Source organism: Salvelinus namaycush, chromosome 33, assembly GCF_016432855.1.
Source record: "Salvelinus namaycush isolate Seneca chromosome 33, SaNama_1.0, whole genome shotgun sequence".
In the NCBI taxonomy this organism is placed as follows: Eukaryota; Metazoa; Chordata; class Actinopteri; order Salmoniformes; family Salmonidae; genus Salvelinus; species Salvelinus namaycush.
Genome location: NC_052339.1, coordinates 10,285,824 through 10,310,783, shown reverse-complemented (window position 1 = coordinate 10,310,783; position 24,960 = coordinate 10,285,824). Strand labels below are relative to the sequence as shown.

Genomic DNA, 24,960 nt, shown 5'->3' with positions numbered 1-24,960 from the left:
CCTATGCTATACAATAAATATGTTATCAGACTGTCATCTGATGAGGTTTTTTCTTGGTTAGTGGCTATCAATATCTTTATTTGGCCGAATTGGTGATAGCACCTGATGGAGTAAGAAACTGATGGAGTTAGAAAAGTGGTGTATTTTGCTAACGGGGTTAGCTAATAGATTTACATATTTTGTCTTCCCTGTAAAACATTTTAAAAATCTGAAATGGTGGCTTTATTCACAAGATCTGTATCTTTCATTTGGTGTCTTGGACTTGTGATTTAATGATATTTAGATGCTACTATTTAATTGTGACGCTATGCTAGCGATGCTAATCAGTGTGGGGGGGGTGGGGGGTGATCCCGGATCCGGGTTTCTGAGGCGGTAAAAGTTAAAGGGTCTGAATACTTACAGTGGGGAGAACAAGTATTTGATACTCTGACGATTTTGCAGGTTTTTCTACTTACAAAGCATGTAGAGGTCTGTAATTTTTATCATAGGTACACTTCAACTGTGAGAGACTGAATCTAAAAAAATCAAAAATCCAGAAAATCACATTGTATGATTTATTATTATTATTTTTTTTAATTTTCTCCCATTTTCTCCCCAATTTTCGTGATATCCAATCGCTAGTAATTACTATCTTGTCTCATCGCTACAACTCCCGTACGGGCTCGGGAGAGACGAAGGTCGAAAGCCATGCGTCCTCCGAAGCACAACCCAACCAAGCCGCACTGCTTCTTAACACAGCGCGCCTCCAACCCGGAAGCCAGCCGCACCAATGTGTCGGAGGAAACACCGTGTACCTGGCCCCCTTGGTTAGCGCGCACTGCGCCCGGCCCGCCACAGGAGTCGCTGGAGCGCGATGAGACAAGGATATCCCTACCGGCCAAACCCTCCCTAACCCGGACGACGCTATGCCAATTGTGCGTCGCCCCACGGACCTCCCGGTCGCGGCCAGCTGCGACAGAGCCTGGGCGCGAACCCAGAGACTCTGGTGGCGCAGTTAGCACTGCGATGCAGTGCCCTAGACCACTGCGCCACCCGGGAGGCCCCTCATTGTATGATTTTTAAGTAATTAATTTGCATGTTATTGCATGACATAAGTATTTGATACATCAGAAAAGCAGAACTTAATATTTGGTACAGAAACCTTTGTTTGCAATTACAGAGATCATACGTTTCCTGTAGTTCTTGACCAGGTTTGCACAAACTGCAGCAGGGATTTTGGCCCACTCCTCCATACAGACCTTCTCCAGATCCTTCAGGTTTCGGGGCTGTCGCTGGGCAATACGGACTTTCAGCTCCCTCCAAAGATTCTCTATTGGGTTCAGGTCTGGAGACTGGCTAGGCCACTCCAGGACCTTGAGATGCTTCTTACGGAGCCACTCCTTAGTTGCCCTGGCTGTGTGTTTCGGGTCGTTGTCATGCTGGAAGACCCAGCCACGACCCATCTTCAATGCTCTTACTGAGGGAAAGAGGTTGTTGGCAAAGATCTCGCGATACATGACCCCATCCATCCTCCCCTCAATACGGTGCAGTCGTCCTGTCCCCTTTGCAGAAAAGCATCCCCAAAGAATGATGTTTCCACCTCCATGCTTCACGGTTGGGATGGTGTTCTTGGGGTTGTTCTCATCCTTCTTCTTCCTCCAAACACGGCGAGTGGAGTTTAGACCAAAAAGCTCTATTTTTGTCTCATCAGACCACATGACCTTCTCCCATTCCTCCTCTGGATCATCCAGATGGTCATTGGCAAACTTCAGACGGGCCTGGACATGCGCTGGCTTGAGCAGGGGGACCTTGCGTGCGCTGCAGGATTTTAAACCATGACGGCGTAGTGTGTTACTAATGGTTTTCTTTGAGACTGTGGTCCCAGCTCTCTTCAGGTCATTGACCAGGTCCTGCTGTGTAGTTCTGGGCTGATCCCTCACCTTCCTCATGATCATTGATGCCCCACGAGGTGAGATCTTGCATGGAGCCCCAGACCGAGGGTGATTGACTGTCATCTTGAACTTCTACCATTTTCTAATAATTGCGCTAACAGTTGTTGCCTTCTCACCAAGCTGCTTGCCTATTGTCCTGTAGCCCATCCCAGCCTTGTGCAGGTCTACAATTTTATCCCTGATGTCCTTACACAGCTCTCTGGTCTTGGCCATTGTGGAGAGGTTGGAGTCTGTTTGATTGAGTGTGTGAACAGGTGTCTTTTATTCAGGTAACGAGTTCAAACAGGTGCAGTTAATACAGGTAATGAGTGGAGAACAGGAGGGCTTCTTAAAGAAAAACGAACAAGTCTGTGAGAGCCGGAGTTTTCACTGGTTGGTAGGTGATCAAATACTTATGTCATGCAATAAAATGCAAATTAATTACTTAAAAATCATACAATGTGATTTTCTGGATTTTTGTTTCAGATTCCGTCTCTCACAGTTGAAGTGTACCTATGATAAAAAATTACAGACCTCTACATGCTTTGTAAGTAGGAAAACCTGCAAAATCAGCAGTGTATCAAATACTTGTTCTCCCCACTGTATATAAATAAGGTATTTCTGTATTTTTGTTGTTGTTGCAAGACTGTCTAAAAACCTTTTTCTGTTTTGTCATTATGGGGTGTATTATAGATTGATGAGGGAATGTTTTAATTTAATCAATTTTAGAATAAGGATGTAACGTAACAAAATGTGTAAAAGGTCAAGGGGTCTGAATACACTCCGAATGCACTGTATTTTATATGCCGACCATCGCTAAGGGAATCGCTGGCATCCTAAATAGTTTTTGTAATTTTTTTTAATTAATTGAATGTATTTTCACCTGGAAAAATTAGGCTACAGCAGTGACAACATTTTATCATCATGTCAATGTATTATTACCACTGGACATGTAGCCTACAGATGCCTGCCTAGTTGCCAAGCAAGAAAGATTTTTCGCAATCATCAAACGCAGTGAGTATTATGGCTTGGATAGGTTTAAGCCCGGTCGGGCGGAGGAGAGTGAGAACAGGGTAGTGGACAAAGTCATGTAAGCAACAAAGTGAGGTAGTTTGTGTGGATGATCAGAATGAATGGTGTGTGCATATGATCAGCTACATGTGCAGAGACCGTGGCATGAGTGAGGAGATGTTGTAGATATAATGGGTTATCGTAAACTATGGAGCTAGACAGGATTATCTAGGTTTATGCTTTGGCGTCATCTACGGGCTGAATGTTACGTGGATGGACCAATTATCAATCTCTTTCCAAAACGTGTTTACATTTGTATAAACTTCAAGTATTACTGACTAGAAACCCCCCTAAATATTAGCTTTCGCCCTACGGCTAGGCTAGGCAGTAGGCTTGTATTTGAGTTGATCATCTTTGAGGTGAATACACTATTTGCTTTGTAATTTGTTAAAAACAGTCAAACGACTTTTCAAGTCATGTGCTTCAGTTCTTGTATACAATCACATCGAATATTGTAACAAGCACATCGGAGATTTGTAATAAACTCAAAAGTAAACAAACTAAGTTGGTCTTATTCGGGCAATGGGTGCAGCCATCTTTGACTTTGTTTATTTGCGTCTTAATGAAAGTGAATGGTATTCTGGGATTAGTCCATTTATGCTTGTCAAACATAAACAAACATGGCTGCCATCAAAAAGAATTTAGTACTGTGTGTGTGTGTGTGTGTGTGTGTGTGTGTGTGTGTGTGTGTGTGTGTGTGTGTGTGTGTGTGGTGTGTGTGTGTGTGTGTGTGTGTGTGTGTGTGTGAGATACCTTCACTGACTCAACAGTACCCACCATCTTTTCCATCCAACTTCAAAAATCTCACTCCCACTGGACCAAACTTATCTTTATCATAACCATGTCCATCAATGCAAGGCTTGGGTTCCGAGCTCCTCACAACAATTTCTACCCCTTCCATTTCACCTCCAGAACTCAAACTGGTGTCCAGCTCACTCTGTTTGAATTTAACACCAATCTTCCTCGACAAACCCTCTCCCTTGTTATTACTAGCTTCAACAGATTCAAACCCATCCTCTGCATCCCTCAGTCTTTTGAACCTCCTCTCTTTTTCCCTCCCATCCTGCTCCCCAATTACCCAACTCCTGAAAATATTCAACTTTTACAAGCTGAAATCTCTTTTTAGCCTCGTCGAGAGACATGCTAAACCCTGTACTCCAATGTTGAAACGTTCTTCTCAACAGTCATTGGCACAAGACATTTGTTTTTCACCAGGATGCTCAATCACTGATAATCTGTTCATAATCAGGGACATGCCTGTCAAGGCTTTCAAATGGACATTTTTAAATTGTTTCCTTGGACCAGGAGAAAGCCTTAGATTGGGCGGACCATGGATATATATTCAATTTGTTGTCTTGTTTGGTTGTGGGGACAATTTTCTGGCCTGGGTTAAAGTGTTGTATGCTGGGGCTTCATGTATGGTCAAGGTCGGGTGAGGGCTCAGTAGGCCAGTCCGGGTAGGGCAGGGCATTCACCAGGGATGCCCTGTGTCGGGGCCGCTATACACTCTTGTTATTCTGTCCTTTCTGTGCCTGTTACTCAGGAGACTACAGGGAGTGTGTGAGCCAGGCATAGGGTTGGCGACAGGCATAGCAGTGTCAGCATATACTGATGATGTCTCAGTGTTGGTTAAGGATGAGCAGGAAATAGTTTGAGGGTGTACGAGGGGGAAAGAGTGAGGCTCTGTTATGTGGGGCATGGAGGGACAGGGCACCTACGCAGCTTCGAAGGGGGTTGCAGTGGGCTGTGAGGGTCTCAAGATGCTTGGGGTGTCTGGGCTCAGGGGGGTGGGTTAGGAAGGACTGGGAAGGAGTGTCAAAAGCAGTGCTGTCAAGGTTGACGAAGTGGAGGTGGCTCCTGTCCAAGTGTCATACAGAGGGAGGGTGCTGATCATCAACAACTTGGCAGCATCCTCCCTATGGCATAAATTGGCCGTTCTCAATGCCCCCGATGGTCTGCTTGCGGAGCTGCAGCGCAAGTTAGTGGATTTTTTTCTAGTCGGGGCATCACTGGCTGAGGGCGGTGGTTCTGTACCTGGAGGGGGGACAAGGCCTGGTGGACCTGGAGAGCAGGGTGGAAGGGATCCGACTCAAAGCTGCATAGAAGGTACTCTACCATACTGTGCTCTGTTGAGAAGGTACTCTACCAGCATGTGCTCTATTGAGGAGGGCTGGCGGTTTGGGGCTAGATCTGGAGCTTTTCCTCATGCGGCCGGAGACACATAGCAGTGGTCTCTGATTTTTGTGCTGCAGTACTGAGGGCCTGGCAACTGCTGAGACCCACACGAGAGGGGGGGTGTGGTGCCTGGGCTATGGGTGTGGGAGGAGCCCATGTTCCACAACCCACTTATCCCTTTGAGGTCCACCCTTTCAGCCAACCTGCACAGGTATAATGGCAGCAAGCATCAAGAGACTAGCAGACCTACGGCTGCGGAAACCCCCCCAAGAGTTGGCACAGCAGGCGGAACTGACGGGGGCATCAGATCCCGTGTTATTATTCAAATGTATGGTCTCTGCGTGTCTTAGGTTTAAGTTCGAGATTTACAAAATGATCAACAGTGTGGAGATGTCTCCAGAGGTATGGGGGCTCAGGGGGGCTGTCTGTATAGCTGGAGAGGAGGGGCTGGATGTACGGTTGTAATGTCGTGCTGAAGGGTGTATTGTAATGTTGTGTACTGTGTAATGGGATTGTGTGGAGGTTATGGTGTCACACGATGCGTGTTTTGGGGGGGGTGTGTGTTTGTGGTGTTTTTAGTATAATGAGGATGGCTCATTAAAATAAGACCTTCATTCAGTCAATCTCTCTTGGCATGAAACAGCTTTGTATCACACTAACACTCCCTTCCCCACCTTATCTCAATATTCCTGCACCAGACGATAAGTCCTGTGTTTAGGTATCTAGAACTCACTCACTCACTCTCACTCACTCTCACTCACTCTCACTCACTCACTCACTCACTCACTCACTCACTCACTCACTCACTCACTCACTCACTCACTCACTCACTCACTCTGCAGTCTCTCACTCATGTGTTCGCTTCAAACCGTAATGATGGCATTTAGTTGCTGGGTGCCTCAGTCTCTGACAGAGCCGTGGTGAGACTGATATGAATATTCATCACCTTCACGCACCGATGTCCACAGACAATCAAGGGAGATGGGGTGAGTGGGTGATGGCGGATTCTGTTCATTATACACAGTCTCTTCATTGTCCTACCGCTGTTCTGTTTGCTCTGGAGAGGCACTTTGTTGGTATTTGGCAGTGGGGGCAGTGCCGTTTCCCCTTTGCTGAAATTCATATGAATTCTGTGGCACATGAATTCTCTGTGATCTCTGGTTATAAAGCATTTATTATACAACACATTAATTTAACCTAAATAGTGTGTTTATCCTGACTCTATGGAAATAGAAAGCATCAGAAAATCTCTGGACAGGTCTAACACAGCTCTATCCCCCTTCTGTGCCACGCTCTCTAAAGTCTCGTATCCCTTCCTTTACCTCCTTCTATTCTCCTCTTAGTCCATTTTTCCTCTCTCATCCATCTCCCCATCTGGCCCAATCTCACTAACTCTCTGTTATCCACTTCTACATTATCCTGACCTTGTCCCTATCCTCCCTCTTTCTAAAACCCACTTGTGTCCTTCCTTACCCTTCCATTCATCTCTCTCCCTATCTCCTCCTCTACCCTTGGTCTGTCATCCCTCCTTCTGTGAGGTCTCCACTCCTCCTCCTGCTGCTCTCCTCCTTACACTTCACCATGTCTCCAGGCGTTTTTAACGCCCATACCCTTCAACCACCTTGCCCCTCAGACAATATGCCCCCGGGGTGTTCCACAAATGTGCCCTAAAGTGTGATGCCATCCAGGCCTGCACCCATACCCTCCATCATCCCCACCAATATGCGCCTAAGGTGTGAGGCCCGCCATGCGGCCCATAACCTCCTCCATACCCTTAGGCTTGATGTTACCCAGACCCAGGCAACACCTACCCAGCAAGATGACGATGCACAGCAGGATGGCGATCAGGGCCCCCGTGCTGAGGCCTGCCGAGGAGAGGAGGCCCCTCTCATCCTGGCACGTCTGCACCCTCCCGTTCCACTGACATGGGCACACCTGCAGGGTCAGTGTGCTGGTGCCGCTCAGTGCCGGCTCCCCACCATCCCACACCACGATGGGCAGCTCATACAACTCCTGGACCAGTCGGCTGAACCGCCTCCGGCGCGCAATGATACTGGCCGTGTTGTCTGGAAAGAAAGAAAGAAAGAAAGAAAGAAAGAAAGAAAGAAAGAAAGAAAGAAAGAAAGAAAGAAAGAAAGAAAGAGAGAGAGAGAGAGAGAGAGAGAGAGAGAGAGAGAGAGAGAGAGAGAGAGAAAAATATTAGAGGAGAGGACTCATTCAGGACGACTAGCTACCCAGGCCGCACTTCCCATTAGGTGGGATTCTGTCCAGAGTGCTCCATTCTAACCCACTTCCACAGATGGATTTTTAATGGAGATAGCGAGCAAATGTACTTTCACTTTGAAATAGAAAATTCTTCTATTCCACAAGTCTAACGATATACACATACATACTTCTTGTCTCTCTCAAGCTGGAAAATGTCTCTTTCTCTGTGTCTGTTAACTCTGTTTGTTGTTTACTTTTTGTTCCTGTTATAGTTCATATCCGAGTCATTACAATAAACCACGAAATAAGAAGTTCACCTTGAAAATCCATGAGGCCACTCTACTAATAAATTTGAGAGAGGAAGGAAAGAGAAATGAAAGAAAGATGGAAAAAGGGAAATAAAAGGAGATTTTCCAGTGGAGGTTGTGAGAGGCACTGGCTCCTCTCTCTTCACTGTGAAAACACTTCCTCCATAAAGACGTCACTGTAGTATAAAGTAGTAGCTACCAAACTAGTGTTCCTAGACCTCCACCACCTCACACTCTAATCCATCTATGGAATAATTATAATGATTGACAGTCGGAATGACAACACGTACTTCAAGCTTTATTAACTCAGACTCGCCGTATCACATTATCAGCAAGACAGGAGGGGGCGGAAGAGAGAGAGACAGAGAGAGAGAGAGAGAGAGAGAAAGACAGAGTGAGAGCTGTAAGATAAAGAAAAGAAAGAGAGAGTGATGTTTGGTATTCACGATCATAGCTTGCATTTCTGAAGCCCAGATCCATGCTAATATAGACTACATGAGAGCCTCCTGGTGTGCAGGGACAAATAAAAGGGTTCTATGTGGCACCTAAAAAGCTTCCCCCAAAGGGAAAAATGACATAATGTCTATTGGTTCTAATCTTTTAACAATCTGTATCATACAGTGGTGTAGGAGGAAATTCAGGCAGCTGGCAAAAGAGAATATGAGATTTTTAAAATTGTTTATTGCAATATAAGTGTTTTGCATGTACACTGATTGATTAATTAATCAATTAATTGATCTTATGCGACACAAAGATAAATAACATATCTAAAGTAATCCAATCTGTTAGGTGGATTTATTGCACCTATTACTGAAAGGGTTGTTCCAGTTTAGATGCTTTAGGTAGTCTCATTAAATAATCCTTTTCACCCTGGTAGTCATTCTGAATGCAGATTTTGGAATTCACTCTGGCTGGATTCCAACGGGAATGAACATCCTTTTGTCAACATAATGTCACTTGATGCTATTTTTGCTTTAGCTTACGCTGGTCACAAGTGACCGAAACACAGCGAAGGCTGGTCACCAGTGAAAACATAACGATCTGCCAGCATAACCAGCTAGACCAGGCCTGGGTAAAGGCCGGCCCGCGACCTGATTCAATACGGCCTGCGGAATCAAGTTTTGCAAATTAAAAGAAAAAATGTGGATTTCCCTCAACTGCAAGATAAAGAATGGTTGGCTGATTTTGCCTTCACTGTGGACATCAATGGCCCTCAAGAATGAAGTGAATTCCAAACTACAAGGGAAGGGTCTTTTTTCACATCAGATGTACAGCCTTGTCAAAGCCTTCAATGGAAAATGTATCCTCCTGACCCGTCAAGTAGAAGCCAACAATCTCACCTACCTTCCGACACTACTAGTCTGTTCCCTATCAGATGACCAGCGGGAGAAGTATACATCGCTGCTGTGTGCTTTGAACGGTGAGTTTTCTCGTCGTTTTGAGGATTTCAAAGTGTTAGAAAATTACATGCTGTTGGTTTCCTCTCTTTTCACCTTCAATATGGATAACGCTCCCACTGACCTGCAACTTGAGCTTATCGATCTTCAGTCTGATGCAGTGATTGGAGAACTATTCAAAACAATGTCACTGACGAGGTTCTATGCATCTCTCGATGAACAAAACTTTCCAAAGATTAGGATTTATGCTCAGAAGATGTTTGTACTGTTTGGGTCAACATATGTATGTGAACAGACATTTTCAGTGATGAAATATAACAAGTCAAGGCACAGATCATCTCTTACTGACTCTCACCTCTCAGCAATCCTGCGCATAGCAACGTCAGAAACTATACCTGACTTTACTGCTCTAGTCAATGCCCATCAGAGACTCCACTCCTCACACTGATTGAGTAGTTTAAATGTAATGTTGAGCTCTCTCTCTTTCTTGTGTTTTTGTGCATACCTGTTAACAAGAGTTCTGTCCGTGGTGCTGAATGCACAATGTACTTTTCCCTCCTTGTAGTTCATTGAATGTTTAATAATGAAAATACCTACCAAAAGGAAAACATGGATGTGGTCTATTTCTGTGCATGTTAAAACAGTAAATGAAGTAGTATATCTGGACGTGATTTACAGTAGATATATCTGTCAACACAGTAATACACATGATGTATATTCCTGTAATATGATTCTGGCCCGCGATGGCAAATATATAATCTAATGTGGCCCTCCATGGAAAATAATTGACCAGGCCTGAGCTAGACCATGCTGTTCAGACCAGTTTGACCAGCTAGACCATACTGGTCTGCACCATAACCAGATAGATCATGCTGGTCAGACCAGCTTGGTTGTCTTACCAGAGGCGACTGTTCTATCCTACTGATACAGTGTATAACCTGCCAGCTGTATGTTATTCATGTCATCGTTCAGCCACGACTCGTGAAACACAGTCGTGGCTGAACAGTTTTTAAATGTCCCTGTAATAAAAACACAGTCGTGGCTGTATTACAGTTTTTAATGTCCCGTTGGTAGGATATACGTGCTTGTAGTTCGTCCACTTTATTATCCAGCGATTGTACATTGGCCAATAGTACGCTTGGCAAAGGCAGATTAGCCACTCGTCGCCGGATCCTCACAAGGCGAAACCTCTGTCTCTTTCTCCTGTGAATGACGGGGATGAGGGCCTTTTCGGGTGTCTGAAGTAATTCCCTCTCGTCCGACTCATTAAAGAAAAAGGATTCGTCCAGTTCAACGTGAGTAATCGCTGTTCTGATGTCCAGAAGCTCTTTTCGATCATAAGAGACGGTAGCAGCAACATTATGTGCAAAATAAATGACAAACAATGCGAAAAAACTATCAAAATAGCACGGTTGGTTAAGAGCCCATTAAACATCAGCCATCCCCACTGGCGTAATTTTGACTAAAGGCAATATTCCCGAGTTAGTGGAGACCGTATTCATGGTGAAAGCTGCAGATGTCCGCTCAATAGGAAATTACCCTTCTTCAAAGATACAGATTGAATAGAGCCCTAAGTATTTCAATGTCTAGCTGGCTCAGATAATATGTTATGCCATGTTACGTCACTGGATGTGTTGTAATGCATGTTATAACACATTTCATCAAATGCCTGCCTCATGCAAATAGATGCTTTTTAATGTCGGCTTTTTCATATCAATGTCTTAGTGTCTTACCCAAGTTAGCAAAGCAAGCACATTTTGGAGTTAAGAATTATCGTGAACACTGGATTCTTATAGTACTCTTTGGCACAAATACTCCAAAAGCTAAACCAGACGATCGTGTCTCAAATGTTAGATAGAAATAGAGCACCAACGGTAAAATGTTGTATGAATGATGCATAAGCTAATTAAAATTCCCAAATATGAATGGCTTGACAGCGTTGCTTTCTACCGAGCTGGTTAGCTTGGAATAACAAAAGGTCCTCTGTATGAAAGGCCTTCACAAATCTATTGATCTATTCAAATAACTGGGTCGTTTAGAAAACACAGACTTCTAGATAATTCACAGCAAAGAAAAGCAAATGTCACCGCAGGGATGTGGCACAGAAAACTCAGATCATAGAGGGATGTAATGTTGAGTAATTGTAAATCTCCATCGGGAAAGGCAATGTCTGTTCATCTTTTTTTTATGTAGATAATGTACCAAAATGTGGGATACGCTGCACTACTTAACCAGCATTATTTGAGACGAGCCCCCAGATTCCACAACTCACGATTGCATTGTGTGCATCAGCTGTTGTCGTACATACCTCTTTCCCATAGACATTGTTAATGAAACATTGCAACATAAATTACGCCATGGCTTTTTGATTTGAAAGAATGAAATAATAACTACTCATTCTGAGAAGAACAGAGAATAGCACACGATGGAATTCAGGTTTTATAATAGCTTTAGAGATTCAGCAAAGATGGGGTTGCAAGCAGACAGGAGAAAAGGGCCTCTGAAGTATCCATAATGCTTTAAGGGCTGTTTTAAAACGCAGAAATGGGCAGTCAGCTGAAACCAGAGACGACATAACCCCCTTAACAATAGCACCATTCAGAACATATCACTTAGCCAGTGTGTTTTCTTTAACCTAGCTTTTATGGCTAAAAGTGTAAAAGTGTTTGCAGCAGCAATAACTCAATGATAGGGCATAGGATTTGTCCCAAATGGCACTCTATTCCTTCCCTAAATGGCACTCTAATCCTTATATAGTGCCCAATGGGCCCTGGTCAAAAGTAGTGCACTATAAAGTGAATCGGGTGCCATTTGGGATGCACCCCAAGATGTTTAGTCTATGAGGACCATTTTGAACATAAAAGGGAGAATGGGGGTGGAGAGAGGGATGAGGTGTTGAGGGAGGGGGGAGAAGGGGTTGTCTGTCTGAGGGTGTGTGTGAGGGATTTTCTTAAATTTCACGACAACAGATAGGAAGTATTAGGCGCTGGCAGACAGACATCCACTCCCAACCTCTGTAGTAGTGCAAGAACCTGCTGTAAGAGGCAAGAGCTTACTCTACACGGGGGGGGGAAAGGATCCTTAAAAGGGTTCTTCCTCAGCTCTTAAGGTTCCTTGGAGAACTCTTGCCCGATAAAGAACCTTTGAGTTAATTGTGGGTTTCTTGACGTGGCATCTACGGTTATTCTGAACTCTGAAAGGTTCTTGAAATATATGGAAGCCTGCAGATACTATATGTCCCTTTCATAGCACACAGCAAATTAGCCCGTGTTAACTAGTGTATATTTTTGTGTAACTTTTCTTGTGTTGACTCAAGAGTAAAATTAAAACCATAAAGAGTTAAATTAACACTCAGTGGCGTAACATACCCCGTGTTGGTGTTAATAACCAGCATTGAACCAAAACCATGCACATCATGGTCATATTTCCCAGCATGATCTATTGCAGGTCGATTTTTTTGAATTGTTTGTTTCAATATCTGTGTTTTTGCATGTACATTGATTGGTTCATTAATATTGTTCTACTCAAATATAAATAACATACATTTTTCTAAACTATTCCAATATGTTACCTGAATTTATTGCACCCGTTACCAAAATAGTTGTTCCAGTTAAACATTTTAATATAGTCTCATATGTAAGACTTTCTGAAATAATTCTGAATGCAGTTTGCAGGTGAATATTTCCAAATGTTGGTTATCCCCACTCAGGCTAGATTCTATAAGGAGTTAAACATCACTTTTCGATCAAGCAAAATGTGACTTTTAGGCCTGATGTGCCATGTACTGAGTTTCAGGCCACTATATTAGCATAAAACTAGGACGTCAAAAGAAGGCCTTACGAAATATGTATTGTCTTAAATCATACATTTGAATGATATTCACTTAGGAACTGACTCAGTGAAAACCACAGGAAAGGAACGAATGCAACAACCATGTCTCTGTCACTAGCAAATACAGTCATGGCTGGTACTGGAAACTCACATGCAAATAACCCTGGAAAATATGCAACTAAACCCTACAGCAGGGCTATTCAATTCCGATCCTGGAGAGCCAAAACATTCCTTGTCTGGGATTTTTCTATGGTTCTTCAAAGAACCATCACATTTATGGTTCGCCAGAGAGCCTAAAATGGTTCCCATATGGCATCGCTCTCAAGAACCTTATTTGGTTCCAACTTGCACCTTTATTTTTAAGAGTGTATCAAATACAGTACAGAGTCAACAGTACGTGCAGGGTGGGTTCTATGACTCACACTCTGACTAGCTGCTAACACTGTGAGTACAGTACAGACTAAAAATAACCTTGGTAATAGATTGTGACATGAGACCCCTTTTGAAACCCAAAGAAAATATATCTTAATTCAAATAAAATAAAATGCTATTTGCCACATGCTATGTAAACTATAGGTGTAAACGAACAGTGAAATGCTTACTTTAGGCTATTTTTACAGCAATGCAGTTCAAGATAAAAACACAAAAAAATGAAATAGTGACATTTCAGTACGACTAAACAAGAAACATGCTTTGTTAATGGATAAAAAGAAGTAAAAGGGTAAAATGGCCACGTGAAGAGACAGAGAGTGGGAGTCTCTATTGCAGACGAATGGGAATAGGAACTATTGATGAGTTTTTGAGGAAGGAACTCACACTAACAGAAAGTGAATCCAAGACAGTACTCCTAATTACGGTGGAACCGTTCATCAAGGGTTATAGGAAGAACCCTTCAACGATAAAAGGGTTATCGGTAGAACTGTTCATAGAGTGATCAGGTAATCAAATGGCTACCAGGACTATTTGCATTGTCCCGCCCCGCCCCCCCTCTTTTACGCTGCTGCTACTCTCTGTTTATCATATATGCATCAATTAGCCCGACTAACCGGTGCCCCCGCTACCCGAACAATCTGCATTGTGTCCCGCCACCCACCACCCGCCAACCCCCCTTTTACGCTACTGCTACTCTCTGTTTATCATATATGCATAGTCACTTTAACCATACCTACATGTACATACTACCTCAATTAACCTGACTAACCGGTGCCTGTACAGTGCCTTGCAAAAGTACTCACCCCCTTGGCGTTTTTCCTATTTTGTTGCATACAACCTGTAATTTAAATGTATTTTTATTTGGACATCATGTAATGGACATACACAAAATATTCCAAATTGGTGAAGTGAAATAAAAAAAATGACTTGTTTCAAAAATGAAAAAAAAAAATTAACGGAAAAGTGGTGTGTGCATATGTGAATACTTTCGCAAGGCACTGTATATAGCCTCACTACTGTTATAGCCTTGCTACTGTATATGGCCTCACTACTGTTATTTTTCAATGTCTTTTTCTGTTGTTTTTTATTTCTTTACTAATCTATTGTTAACCTAATACCTATTCTTTACTTAAGAATTGCATTGTTGGGTAGAACCCTAATTTTTATAAGAGTGTATTAGTATAATTTAATCAAATCAAGCCACAATCGACAAAGGTATCTTACAGGCACATTTGATAAATCCTGAGAAATTCTTCAGAGTTGGGTACACACAAGTCACAGACTATCTAAAATTGGAAGAAGCATGATGTCAAGTTGGACAGACAATTCAAGGGCAAACCCAGTTGCATGCACACTATTGTGCATCATTTTTAGTTCACACATAAACACATTTCGACCACTGTTTTCAATTATGTGCAACTGCAGCCTGCAATTTGGAGCATTCCTGCACGTGAGCATTCCCTCGAGCATCCCATTGGTTCCTACACGAATAAGAATATGTACATATAAATATATGGATGAGCGATGGCCGTGCGGCATAGGCAAGATGCAGTAGATGGTATAGAATACAGTATATACAAATGAGATGAGTAATTTAGGATATGTAGACATCATTAAAGTGGCATTGTTTAAAGTGATTAGTGATACCTATATTAAATCCATTTGTTAAATGTATTAAAGTGGCCAGAGATTTGAGTCTGTAAGTTGGCAGCAGCCACTCTATGTTAGTGATGGCTGTTTAACAGTCTGATGGCCTTGAGATAGAAGCTGTTTTTCAGTCTCTCTGTCCCAGCTTTGATGCACCTGTACTGACCTCGCCTTCTGGATAATAACGGGGTGAACAGGCAGTGGCTCGGGTGGTTGTTGTCCTTGATGATCTTTTTGGCCTTCCTGTGACATCGGGTGGTGTAGGTGTCCTGGAGGGCAGGTAGTTTGCCCCCGGTGATGCGTTGTGCAGACCGCACTACCATCTGGAGAGCCTTGCAGTTGTGGGTGGAGCAGTTGCCGTACCAGGCGGTGATACAGCCCAACAGGATGCTCTTGATTGTGCATCTGTAAAAGTTTGTGAGTGTTTTAGGTGACAAGCCAACTGTCTTCAGCCTCCTGAGGTTGAAGAGGTGCTGTTGCGCCTTCTTCACCACGCTCTCTGTGTGGGTGGAACATTTCAGTTTGTCCGTGATTTGTACTTCGAGGAACTTAAAACTTTCCATCTTCTCCACTACTGTCCTGTCGATGTGGATGGGGGGATGCTCCCTCTGCTTTTCCCCGAAGTCCACAATCATCTCCTTTGTTTCGTTGATGTTGAGTGAGTGGTCCTTTTCCTGACACCACACTCTGAGGGCCCTCACCTCCTCCCTGTAGGCAAACTCGTCGTTGCTGGTAATCAAGCCTACCACTGTAGTGTCGTCTGCAAACTTGATGATTGAGTTGGAGGCGTGCTTGGCCACGCAGTCATGGGTGAACAGGGAGTACAGGAGAGGGCTGAGAAGGCAATCTTGTGGGGCCCTAGTGTTGAGGATCAGCAGGATGGAGATGTTTTTTCCTACTCTCACCACCTGGGGGCGGCCCGTCAGAAAGTCCAGTACCCGGTTGCACAGGGCGGGGTCGAGACCAAGGGTCTCGAGCTTAATGACAAATTTGGAGGGTACTATGGTGTTAAATGCAGAGCTGTATTCAATGGACAGCATTCTTACATAGGTATTCCTCTTGTTCAGATGGGATAGGGCAGTGTGCAGTGTGATGGCAATTGCGTCGTCTGTGGACCCATTGTGGCGGTAAACAAATTGGAGTCGGTCTAGGGTATCAGGTAGGATGGAGAGGATATGATTCTTGACTAGTCTCTCAAAGCACTTCATGGTGACAGAAGTGAGTGCTACGGGGTGATAGTCATTTAGTTCAGTTACCTTAGCTTTCTTGGGAACAGGAACAATGGTGGCTATCTTGAAGCATGTGGGCACAGCAGACTGGGATAGGGATTGATTGAATATGTCCGTAAACACACCAGCCAGCTGTCTGCGCATGCTCTGAGGATGCGGCTAAGAATGCCGTCTGGGCCGGCAGCCTTGCAAGGGTTAACACTTTCAAACATTTTACTCACGTTGGCCATGGTGAAGGAGAACCCACAGGCTTTGGTAGCGGGCTGTGTCAGTAGCGGGCTGTGTCACACTGTATTGTCCTCAAAACGAGCAAAGTTGTTTAATTTGTCTGGGAGCAACACGTCGATGTCCGCTACAGGGCAGGTTTTCTTTTTGTAATCCGTGATTGACTGTAGACCCTGCCACATACCTCTCGTGTTTGAGCCGTTGAATTGCGACTCTACTTTGTCTCTATACTGACGCTTTGCCTGTTTGACTGCCTTGCGGAGGGAGTAGCTACACTGTTTGTATTCTGTCATGTTTCCAGTCGCCTTGCCATGATTAAAAGCGGTGGTTGGCGCTTTCAGTTTTGCACGAATGCTGCCATCAATCCATGGTTTCTGGTTAGGGAAGGTTTTAATAGTCACCGTGGGTACAACATCACCGATGCACTTTTAAATAAACTCACTCACCGAATTAGCGTATACGTCAATGTTATCGTCTGAGGCTTCCCAGAACACATTCCAGTCCACGTGATCGAAGAAATCTTGAAGCGTGGAATCCGATTTGTCAGACCAGCGCTGGATAGACCTGAGCATGGGCGTTTCCTGTTATAGTTTCTGTCTATAGGCTGGGAGCAACAACATTGAGTCATGGTCAGATTTGCCAAAGGGGGGAGGGCTTTGTATGCATCAAGGAAGTTGAGCAGCAATGGTCCAGAATGCTACCAGCTGTGTCGCGCCTTCGATATGCTGATCGAATTTAGGAAGCCTTGTTCTCAGATTAGCTTTGTCCAGTTTACAGAGTCCAGTGAAGTTCTTTCAGGGCCGTCGAGGTATCTACTTGGGGGTGGATATACACGGCTGTGACTATAATCGAAGATAACTCTCTTGGTAGATAATGCTTTCGGTATTTGAGTGTAAGGAATTATAGGTCAGGTGAACAAAAGGGCTAGAGTTCCTAGTGTTAGCAAACTGGCTATCTTACAAGTTAGGGACACAATGTGCTAGCTAGAGCTAGCACACGGTGTTGCTCCCGCCTGCTGTGTACCAGCCTAGCTAAGCTAGCACACAGAGTCCTTTGCTACCGCCTGACAAACACCTGCCCTCGCCGTCGGGAAACAGTGCACAACAGGCGGGGATGAAGGACACTGTCTAACTGTGTACAGCTAACTAGCGACAGTTGTTGATGCCACCCCCTTCTTTTGTGGGGTTTATCGGCGGCTGGCATCCAACTTTATTGTGCATTAACGCCACCTACTGTACTGGAGCGCCCCGCCTTCTGCTTGTCCTAGCTTAAAAATTGACCAATAGAAAATGAATAGTGGTTCCTGCAGATGTAGGAATGCCCACATAAAGAACGCCCTGAATTGCAGGCCGTAATTGCACCCATGTCACTTTTTTTTACCTCAACACTAAACACTCCAGACCAGTCAGTACTTTTGGTTGTTGACCTAACCACCTCCATGGAAGGTATAGGTTGAGAGGAAGTGAAGAGGGTCTGCAAGTGCCACTTGGATAAACACGGTAAATCCAGTCTCTGGGCTGGGTTTATAAAGGGAAGGTGGACAGAGGAGGCTGATTGTACAGAGCTAAGGTAAGGTCTGCATCCTAAATGGCACCCTATTCCCTTTATGGCAAACTACTCTGACCCAGGCCCATGGGGCTTTGGTTAACAGTAGTGTACTTTATAGTAGAATAGGGTGCCATCTGGGACACATTCCTCGTCTCTGGTCTGTATTGGTGGTGTGGACCTAAGGTACTATAAAGGCTCAACAGCCTTATCTCCTATTATCGCATTGATTTTCTTTAGCTTTTTTCCCCGTCCTCTTTCTTCCTCGGGGATCCATCCAGAGATCTGTGAACTCTCATCTCCCAGGGCTACCTACCTATGGGGTCTATCGTCCGCAGAAGAGAGTGTAAAAGCCTCATGATTGCAACACAGAAACCAACCTGTGGGTCTTAGCTAGCCTAAGATAAGTAGCCTATCTATCCCCCTGACACTCACCCCTGACTGCCAGTTGCCATGGTAACTATTCACTGCTCACTCGGCCTCTGCCTTGGTACACAATACAATAAGGCAAGTGGTAGAGCAGTACCGCGAGAGAGGCACGGACTAAAGCAATGAGAGAGAGAGGCACGGACTAAAGTAAGTAATCTGTCTGACAACAGGTCCCAAACATTCTATTCCAACCCCTTTATGCACTCTAATGTTTTGAGGAAATCACATAATATGAGCCCTCATTGAAATGTCGTTCCCTGAAATGTCAACAGTGCCTAACTGTGATGTGTTTGACAATCAAGCTATGTATATTTACAAGTAGCAGGTATCTAAAGAGATCTGGTATTGAGTGGTTGAATGTGAAACCTTGGGTGGAGGTTTAGCCAAAGGGCAGAGCTAGAGAAAACTCATAAGAAATGCACACAGACTATATTGAACGCAATAAATACCTTCATTGTCCTTGAGGGTGAAGTTGGGGTTGACAGGGATTCCGCTCAGCAAAGAGAAGGAGAATCGCTGGCCGTTTGCAAAGTCATCCTTATCCACTGCAGCGATAGTCTGAATCACCTGTTGTTTATCAGGAAAGAACAACATCAATAGCTAACTAATAATGAGTCATGACCGGTCTTCATATTAAAAACAGTGCAAACCAAAATTTATGCACATTTTATGGTCGGCTGCTTACAAGATGTTGGATCTTAATTTGACCTTTATTGTCACATCAAAAATAATCCTGCAGTAACAGGATTTGAACGTTTGTTCCATCATTTTGCTTGATCAGTGGTTAAGCTGGCCAAAAGTAGGCTACATGAAAAGTGCAATACTGTTAATATAACTGTGTTGGTGTGGGTTTTCAGTGAATTTATGTAAATCACAAAGCAGTAAAGTGCAGTAAACTTCTCAGTAACAAAAGAGTGATCAAATGAAGATCCTACATCTGTACGTTCATGCTTAGCTAACAAGTGAACATCCAGAAGTCAGTCCTCGATACTCAAAATGATGTGAACCACAGTTTAAAACATTTGCAGCAGATTTATAATTCATAATTTTGTTTAGTTATTCTGATCACATGCATCAGACATATCAATCTGACCTATACATCATGCATAATCATCTACTTAACAAATACCCGTACTATGTCTGAAATGCCACCTTTTGCATTACATTTGACCAGAGTCAATAGAGATCTGGTCAAAAGTAGTGTACTATATAGGGTATAGGGTGGCATTTCAGATGCCGCCCCTGTCTTATCAAAACACTTCTCTTTGGCAACCATCTGTTGTCCTCACGTACATTTCTTTTTGTGATGGAAGCCGAATTGTTGAGGGCCTATAAATTCTCGAACGTCCTGCTCCAGCCTCCCAGCCAGTGGGAGTTAGCATCAAAGGCCTGACGAGTGCTCTCATAAATGACAACTTCTGCACTGTTGTCAGCTTGTTACCCTTAATTGGTAAGAGACTGAGAACCAGCCCAAGGAGAGGCACCCCAGGAGAAGGCTGACCTGACAGACCCTGCCACTGTGGGTAATGTGTTGATGTATACACATGTTTTGAGGTGCACAAAACTGCTACCGCTTTGACTGCCAACCTATTTAACTGCCGACATGTAAGGCATACAGAAACTTACATTGGAATTAGAGGAAAAGTGCTTCTCAGCTGTTTAAGAGCACTTATTAAAGGGCAATCAGCAGTTGCTACATCATTTTTAGGACTAAAATGAATTAATGATATGTACCCATTGATTCTTAAAGAATGTATTAATACCTCATGAGCTTAGTTCAACTGTCGTACCTCATCAGAATGTTTGTAAACAAAGTAAATGTCAACAAACACTATATAGCCTCAAAACTATATTTTTGATATCAAGGATGGTCAGTCCTTGCATCCATAGCTCTGTCTATGAATTTGAGTGTAGTTGGGTTGTTCCACGAAAAGAGTGCATTTTGTGTCCCTTTGATATTTTAAGTAGAAATTGAGCCCCAATATAGAATTTGTAAAAGCCTATTATGTATAGAAATGAAAGTGGCCTTTAATATAGACCACATGGAGAATTCAATAAATCGGATTTGTATATGAATAAAGACTAGCTAGTGCCAAAATTCAGCATTTTGAAATGTCCATCACTGCACCTTCTGTGACTTTTAGGAAGATTTAACACACTCAACCACAAAATATCTCCAAGTTTTCCTCATTATTGTAAAGTCCTACACTGTAAACATTTTCCTGTGAAACGTGTTTAGTGATTCCTTTACGTCTGTCCATCATTTTAAATGTCCCAAACTGTCATTCTGATTCCCATGCAAAATAGCTTTTTTTTATGCAACTGTTTGGTTATTGTATTAGCGTCAATATGGACAAAACGTTGGCTGAATAATTTAGCTAGCTAGCCCAAATTAAGTTGACAGCACTGCTTATCAAGCTAGCCAGTTCACCTTGGAGAATTTCAGTTAAAACTTTACAGGGTGTAGTCGGGGTACTTGTCATGAAATATGTATACTGACTATCAGATGATTTTGATATACTGTAGCAGGACTATCGATGATGTCAAGAAGATTGTATAACTTTTCCGTTAGGCATGTCTCTTGATGTAATGACTGCTTCAGAGTTTTGGACAACTCTTCCCTAGCTAGCCAGTTACTAGCTAACACCAGACACAAATGAAGCAGAAATCTATAAGTATATTTGCCTTGAATGCCTCTAATTATATTTTAGCACTAGTAGACTAGCTACCTAGCTATGTAAACCACACCCCTCTGCGAACACGCCTGCTGCGATGTTTGTTACAAGGCGGTACTGTCACGTTCCTGACCTTATTTCCTCTGTTTAGTCTTTGTTTAGTTGGTCAGGACGTGAGCTGGGTGGGCATTCTATGTTTTGTGTTTCTATGTTGGGTTTGTTGTTTGGCCTAATATGGTTCTCAATCAGAGGCAGGTGTTTGTCATTGTCTCTGATTGGGAACCATATTAAGGTAGCCTGTTTTCACTGTTTGTTTGTGGGTGATTGTTCATGCGTTCATGTGTTTTATGTTCTCTAGTTCAGGACTGTAGCTTCGTTGGTTTTCGTTTGTTTATTGTTTTGTTCGTATTGAAGAAGTATTCTAATAAATATGGATACATACCACGCTTTGGTCCGATCCCTGCTACACTCAGCCGTTACAGGTACTTATTTAAATTAGGTAGAAGAATAAGACAATACCATTGGTGCATTAACATAAGGCTTTTTGTGATGTCACAAAAATACCTTAATAATCCTGCCTCTATCCTGAATCCAATTGTTTGATATGAGGGAGATGACCAGTAACTTCATGATCAAACTTTATCAATGTGAGAAGCAACAATAATTTTTCATACTTTGGCAGTTCTACTTACATTTTAATCTTAATTGTATCCAATGGTTTTGACTGTTCGGGACGTTTAAGGTCAATTCTGTTACATGAACTGAACTCTTGTTTTAAAATGGTGAAACTAAATATTAACACTTTATTTGGATAGTCTACAGACTATCAGCAACATTTCAACTAACTATCTACTAACCATAACCCTAGCCCTAACTCTAACCTTAACCCTAGCCGTAACCAATACATATTGAACATCTAGTAGTCAAATCATAGTGTAAAAGCAGGTGAACTGGTTCTACTCCTTTGACCATTTTCTGGTGTTTGTGTTGGAAAACCTAGCGGGTCGAGCATAACACGTCAACCCTGTTTTTTTTAAGCTTGCATTCAATTTCCCCTCCCTGTTGCACACAACAAGCTTTCATTCCCCGTCACAAGGGGATTTATGGCTGATTTCAGATGTTACGGACAACCCTGTTACTTTATTTGGCACTTAATAGGCAATTACTATAGTCTTTTTTATTTAACATCTTGAGATGGATTTTTTTTAATGAAGTTGAATATCTGCTCTTTATGACAGAATGTTAAAATTAGGTGAAATACATTTAAAAACATTTTGTATAACAAGTTACACTTCTCAAAAGGCACTGAATGATAAAATGAGCCCAGTTACATTTCTCCAGCCCCATCCCTCGGCTTTTTACAGAAAATGATTTGTCATTGAGTACGGTTACATGCACACAATAATGCGATTATTCTGGATAGATATAATATAATAGTCTGATTAAAACGTTTACATGCTTTGCAAGAAGAACAATTTCCCTAATAATTCTGTTTACATGGACACATCTGAAATCAGGCTACCTGATGGCACTCTGATAAATGTAGAAATTTTCAAAATCTCAATAAACAATCTACCACATCTACCATGTTATTTTTGGGAAGTATATTTGATTCTGAGTTCTGACCTATAAAGTTTGTATGTGAAAACTATGCCTAAGACGCATACATTCAATTGTTCTGAACTCACTTCACTCGCGTTAACGAGGGAGGCTTGCGGTACTGGCGCTGGCACATACGCAGATCAAATACACAGCTGGAATGCCGATTAAGGTGTTGACATGTCCTAATAATTTGAAAGATTTCTCAGAAAACCAGATGTTTAATCAGCGTATGCTTACTCCCGATTTTGACCTTATGCCAATTAAGATAAACAGAGTACTGTAAGATGTTTACATGACTGTTGCATAATCTGCCTACTGCCATAATCGGTTTAATATTGAGGTTTTACTCTGCATGTACAGTAAACATACTCATTGTTTCTACTGCTGATTGCCGCTTTAAGTGTATTTTTTAAATCCGCTGCTACTTAAATATGGACCACTTAAACTGTGTGAACCACACCTATCCACCTTGACAAGGTTTGCCAATTTGGCAGTTAATTTTCCGTTAAATCTCTTTTTTAGATAATAATCTTTAAGTTATAAACAGCTTTAAAAGCCGTGTTTTATATTTTGTTATTCAGTGTTCCTTTATTGAGTAGCACTATCATTCAAACTCAAACTTTCTGAACCCCACCCAATTTGTTTTATAAAAGATACTTATTTTCTTTAACTTAAGTTTTTGTTGCCATGGTGACACGATTAAACACACTCTTAAAAATGTATTAGCTGCACCTTATCACCGCCCCCTCCACTCATGTGTACGTGCATGATGCTCACCTGTCCTGGCCTCGAGCTCTCACAAACAACGACCACCTCGTCTGTTTTAATTTCAGGAGGGTTGTCGTTCACATCCAACACCTGCACCGTGACTGGGACGTGGCTGAGGAGGCTGGGGTTGTCTGGATAAAACATCAACACAAACACTCATAAATAATATTAAAACACACAAGTGAGAATAGGTAGAGAAGTTAGGCAGGTCTGAATAATTTTCCTGCACCACAGTAATGAAAATGAGCTTTGTGATTTACATAAATTCACCAACACAGTTATATTAACAATATTCCACTTTTCATGTAGCCTAAATTTGACCAGCTAATAGCCTAACTACGATCAAGCAACATAATGAGAAAAACTTTAAAGTCCTGTTGCTGCAGGATTATTTTGCTGCGACAATACAGGCCAAATTAAGATCCTACATCTATATGGCAGAGGTGGGCAAATTTTTTGGGCTCAAGGGCCACCTCAGGATTTTGAAATTTAAGCAAGGGCCGTACAGATATTTTTTTTAACGATTTGTTTGTTGAAATCAATATGTGGGCCAGAAAAAGGGTAGTTATTTGAAAATATATAGGTCTGTTGCAATTTATAAATACTTTCTATCTAGTTTTAGAAGTTCAAGAGTGGGTTCAAGTTTTTATTAAAACATTAAATAAACTCCCCTCAAAAAATATAGAACTTTCCGTCCTTAGTTTTCCCACCTCAGATATATAGCATACATCTTTGAACAAATACATTCACAAGGATGTAGAAGAATCACAGGATATCATATTTTTTAAGCATCTTGGAGTAGGAGTGTTGGACAGCAAATTCTCCAGTGTTAAATAAAATACAATGAACACGGTGTTAAATCAAATACGCTGTCTCCCATGTTGGTTACGAGGCGGTACTTACTTAAATTAGGTAAGACAATAATGTTACCATTGGTCTATTCAAATTAGAGTTGAGGTGATGTCACCTTGTCCCCTTAATAATGAATCCAAGTGTTTGACATGGGGTAGGGGACCAGTAACTTTATGATCAAACTTTATCAATATAGAAGCAACAGTATTTTTTTTATACTTTGATCTTGATAGTTTGATATTGTTAAATCCAGTTACCACCCAAAAACATATTTAACACAATACAATACATATTTCAGAAGGCCTTATTTTGCGGGCCTAGTTTGAACCTAAAACATGGGCCTGAAACTCATTAACATTGTTTTGAAAAAAAACAGCATTATCATATTTATCCACCATGCTCTATTGCAGGTAGATTTATTTTATTGTTTCAATACGTATATTTGCGCAATTGATTGATTAATTAATTGAGCTTATGCAACTCAAATATAATTTACAAACATTTTCTAAACTAATCCAATATCTTACATGGATTTGTGGCACCCATTACTGAAACAGTTGTTCCAGTTCAGATGCTTTAGGTAATTTAACTTAGTATTCCCAACCCTGGCTGTCGTTTTGAATACAGGTTGCGGGTGATTCAAATTGTTAAAAGTTGGA

The 24,960-nt window shown here is 42.3% G+C and overlaps 1 protein-coding gene across 1 annotated transcript in view; it reads right to left on the bottom strand.

Moving 5' to 3' along the window:
• Window positions 1-24,960, bottom strand: part of LOC120027657 (cadherin-18-like) — a 193,055-nt gene that overhangs the window by 8,864 nt on the left and 159,231 nt on the right. The window contains exons 8-10 of the mRNA XM_038972651.1: window positions 23,459-23,580; window positions 18,854-18,971; window positions 6,968-7,222 (exon numbers count right to left, since the gene is read on the bottom strand). Coding sequence (XP_038828579.1) covers window positions 6,968-7,222; window positions 18,854-18,971; window positions 23,459-23,580 — 495 coding nt within the window. The remainder of the gene's footprint in view (window positions 1-6,967; window positions 7,223-18,853; window positions 18,972-23,458; window positions 23,581-24,960) is intronic.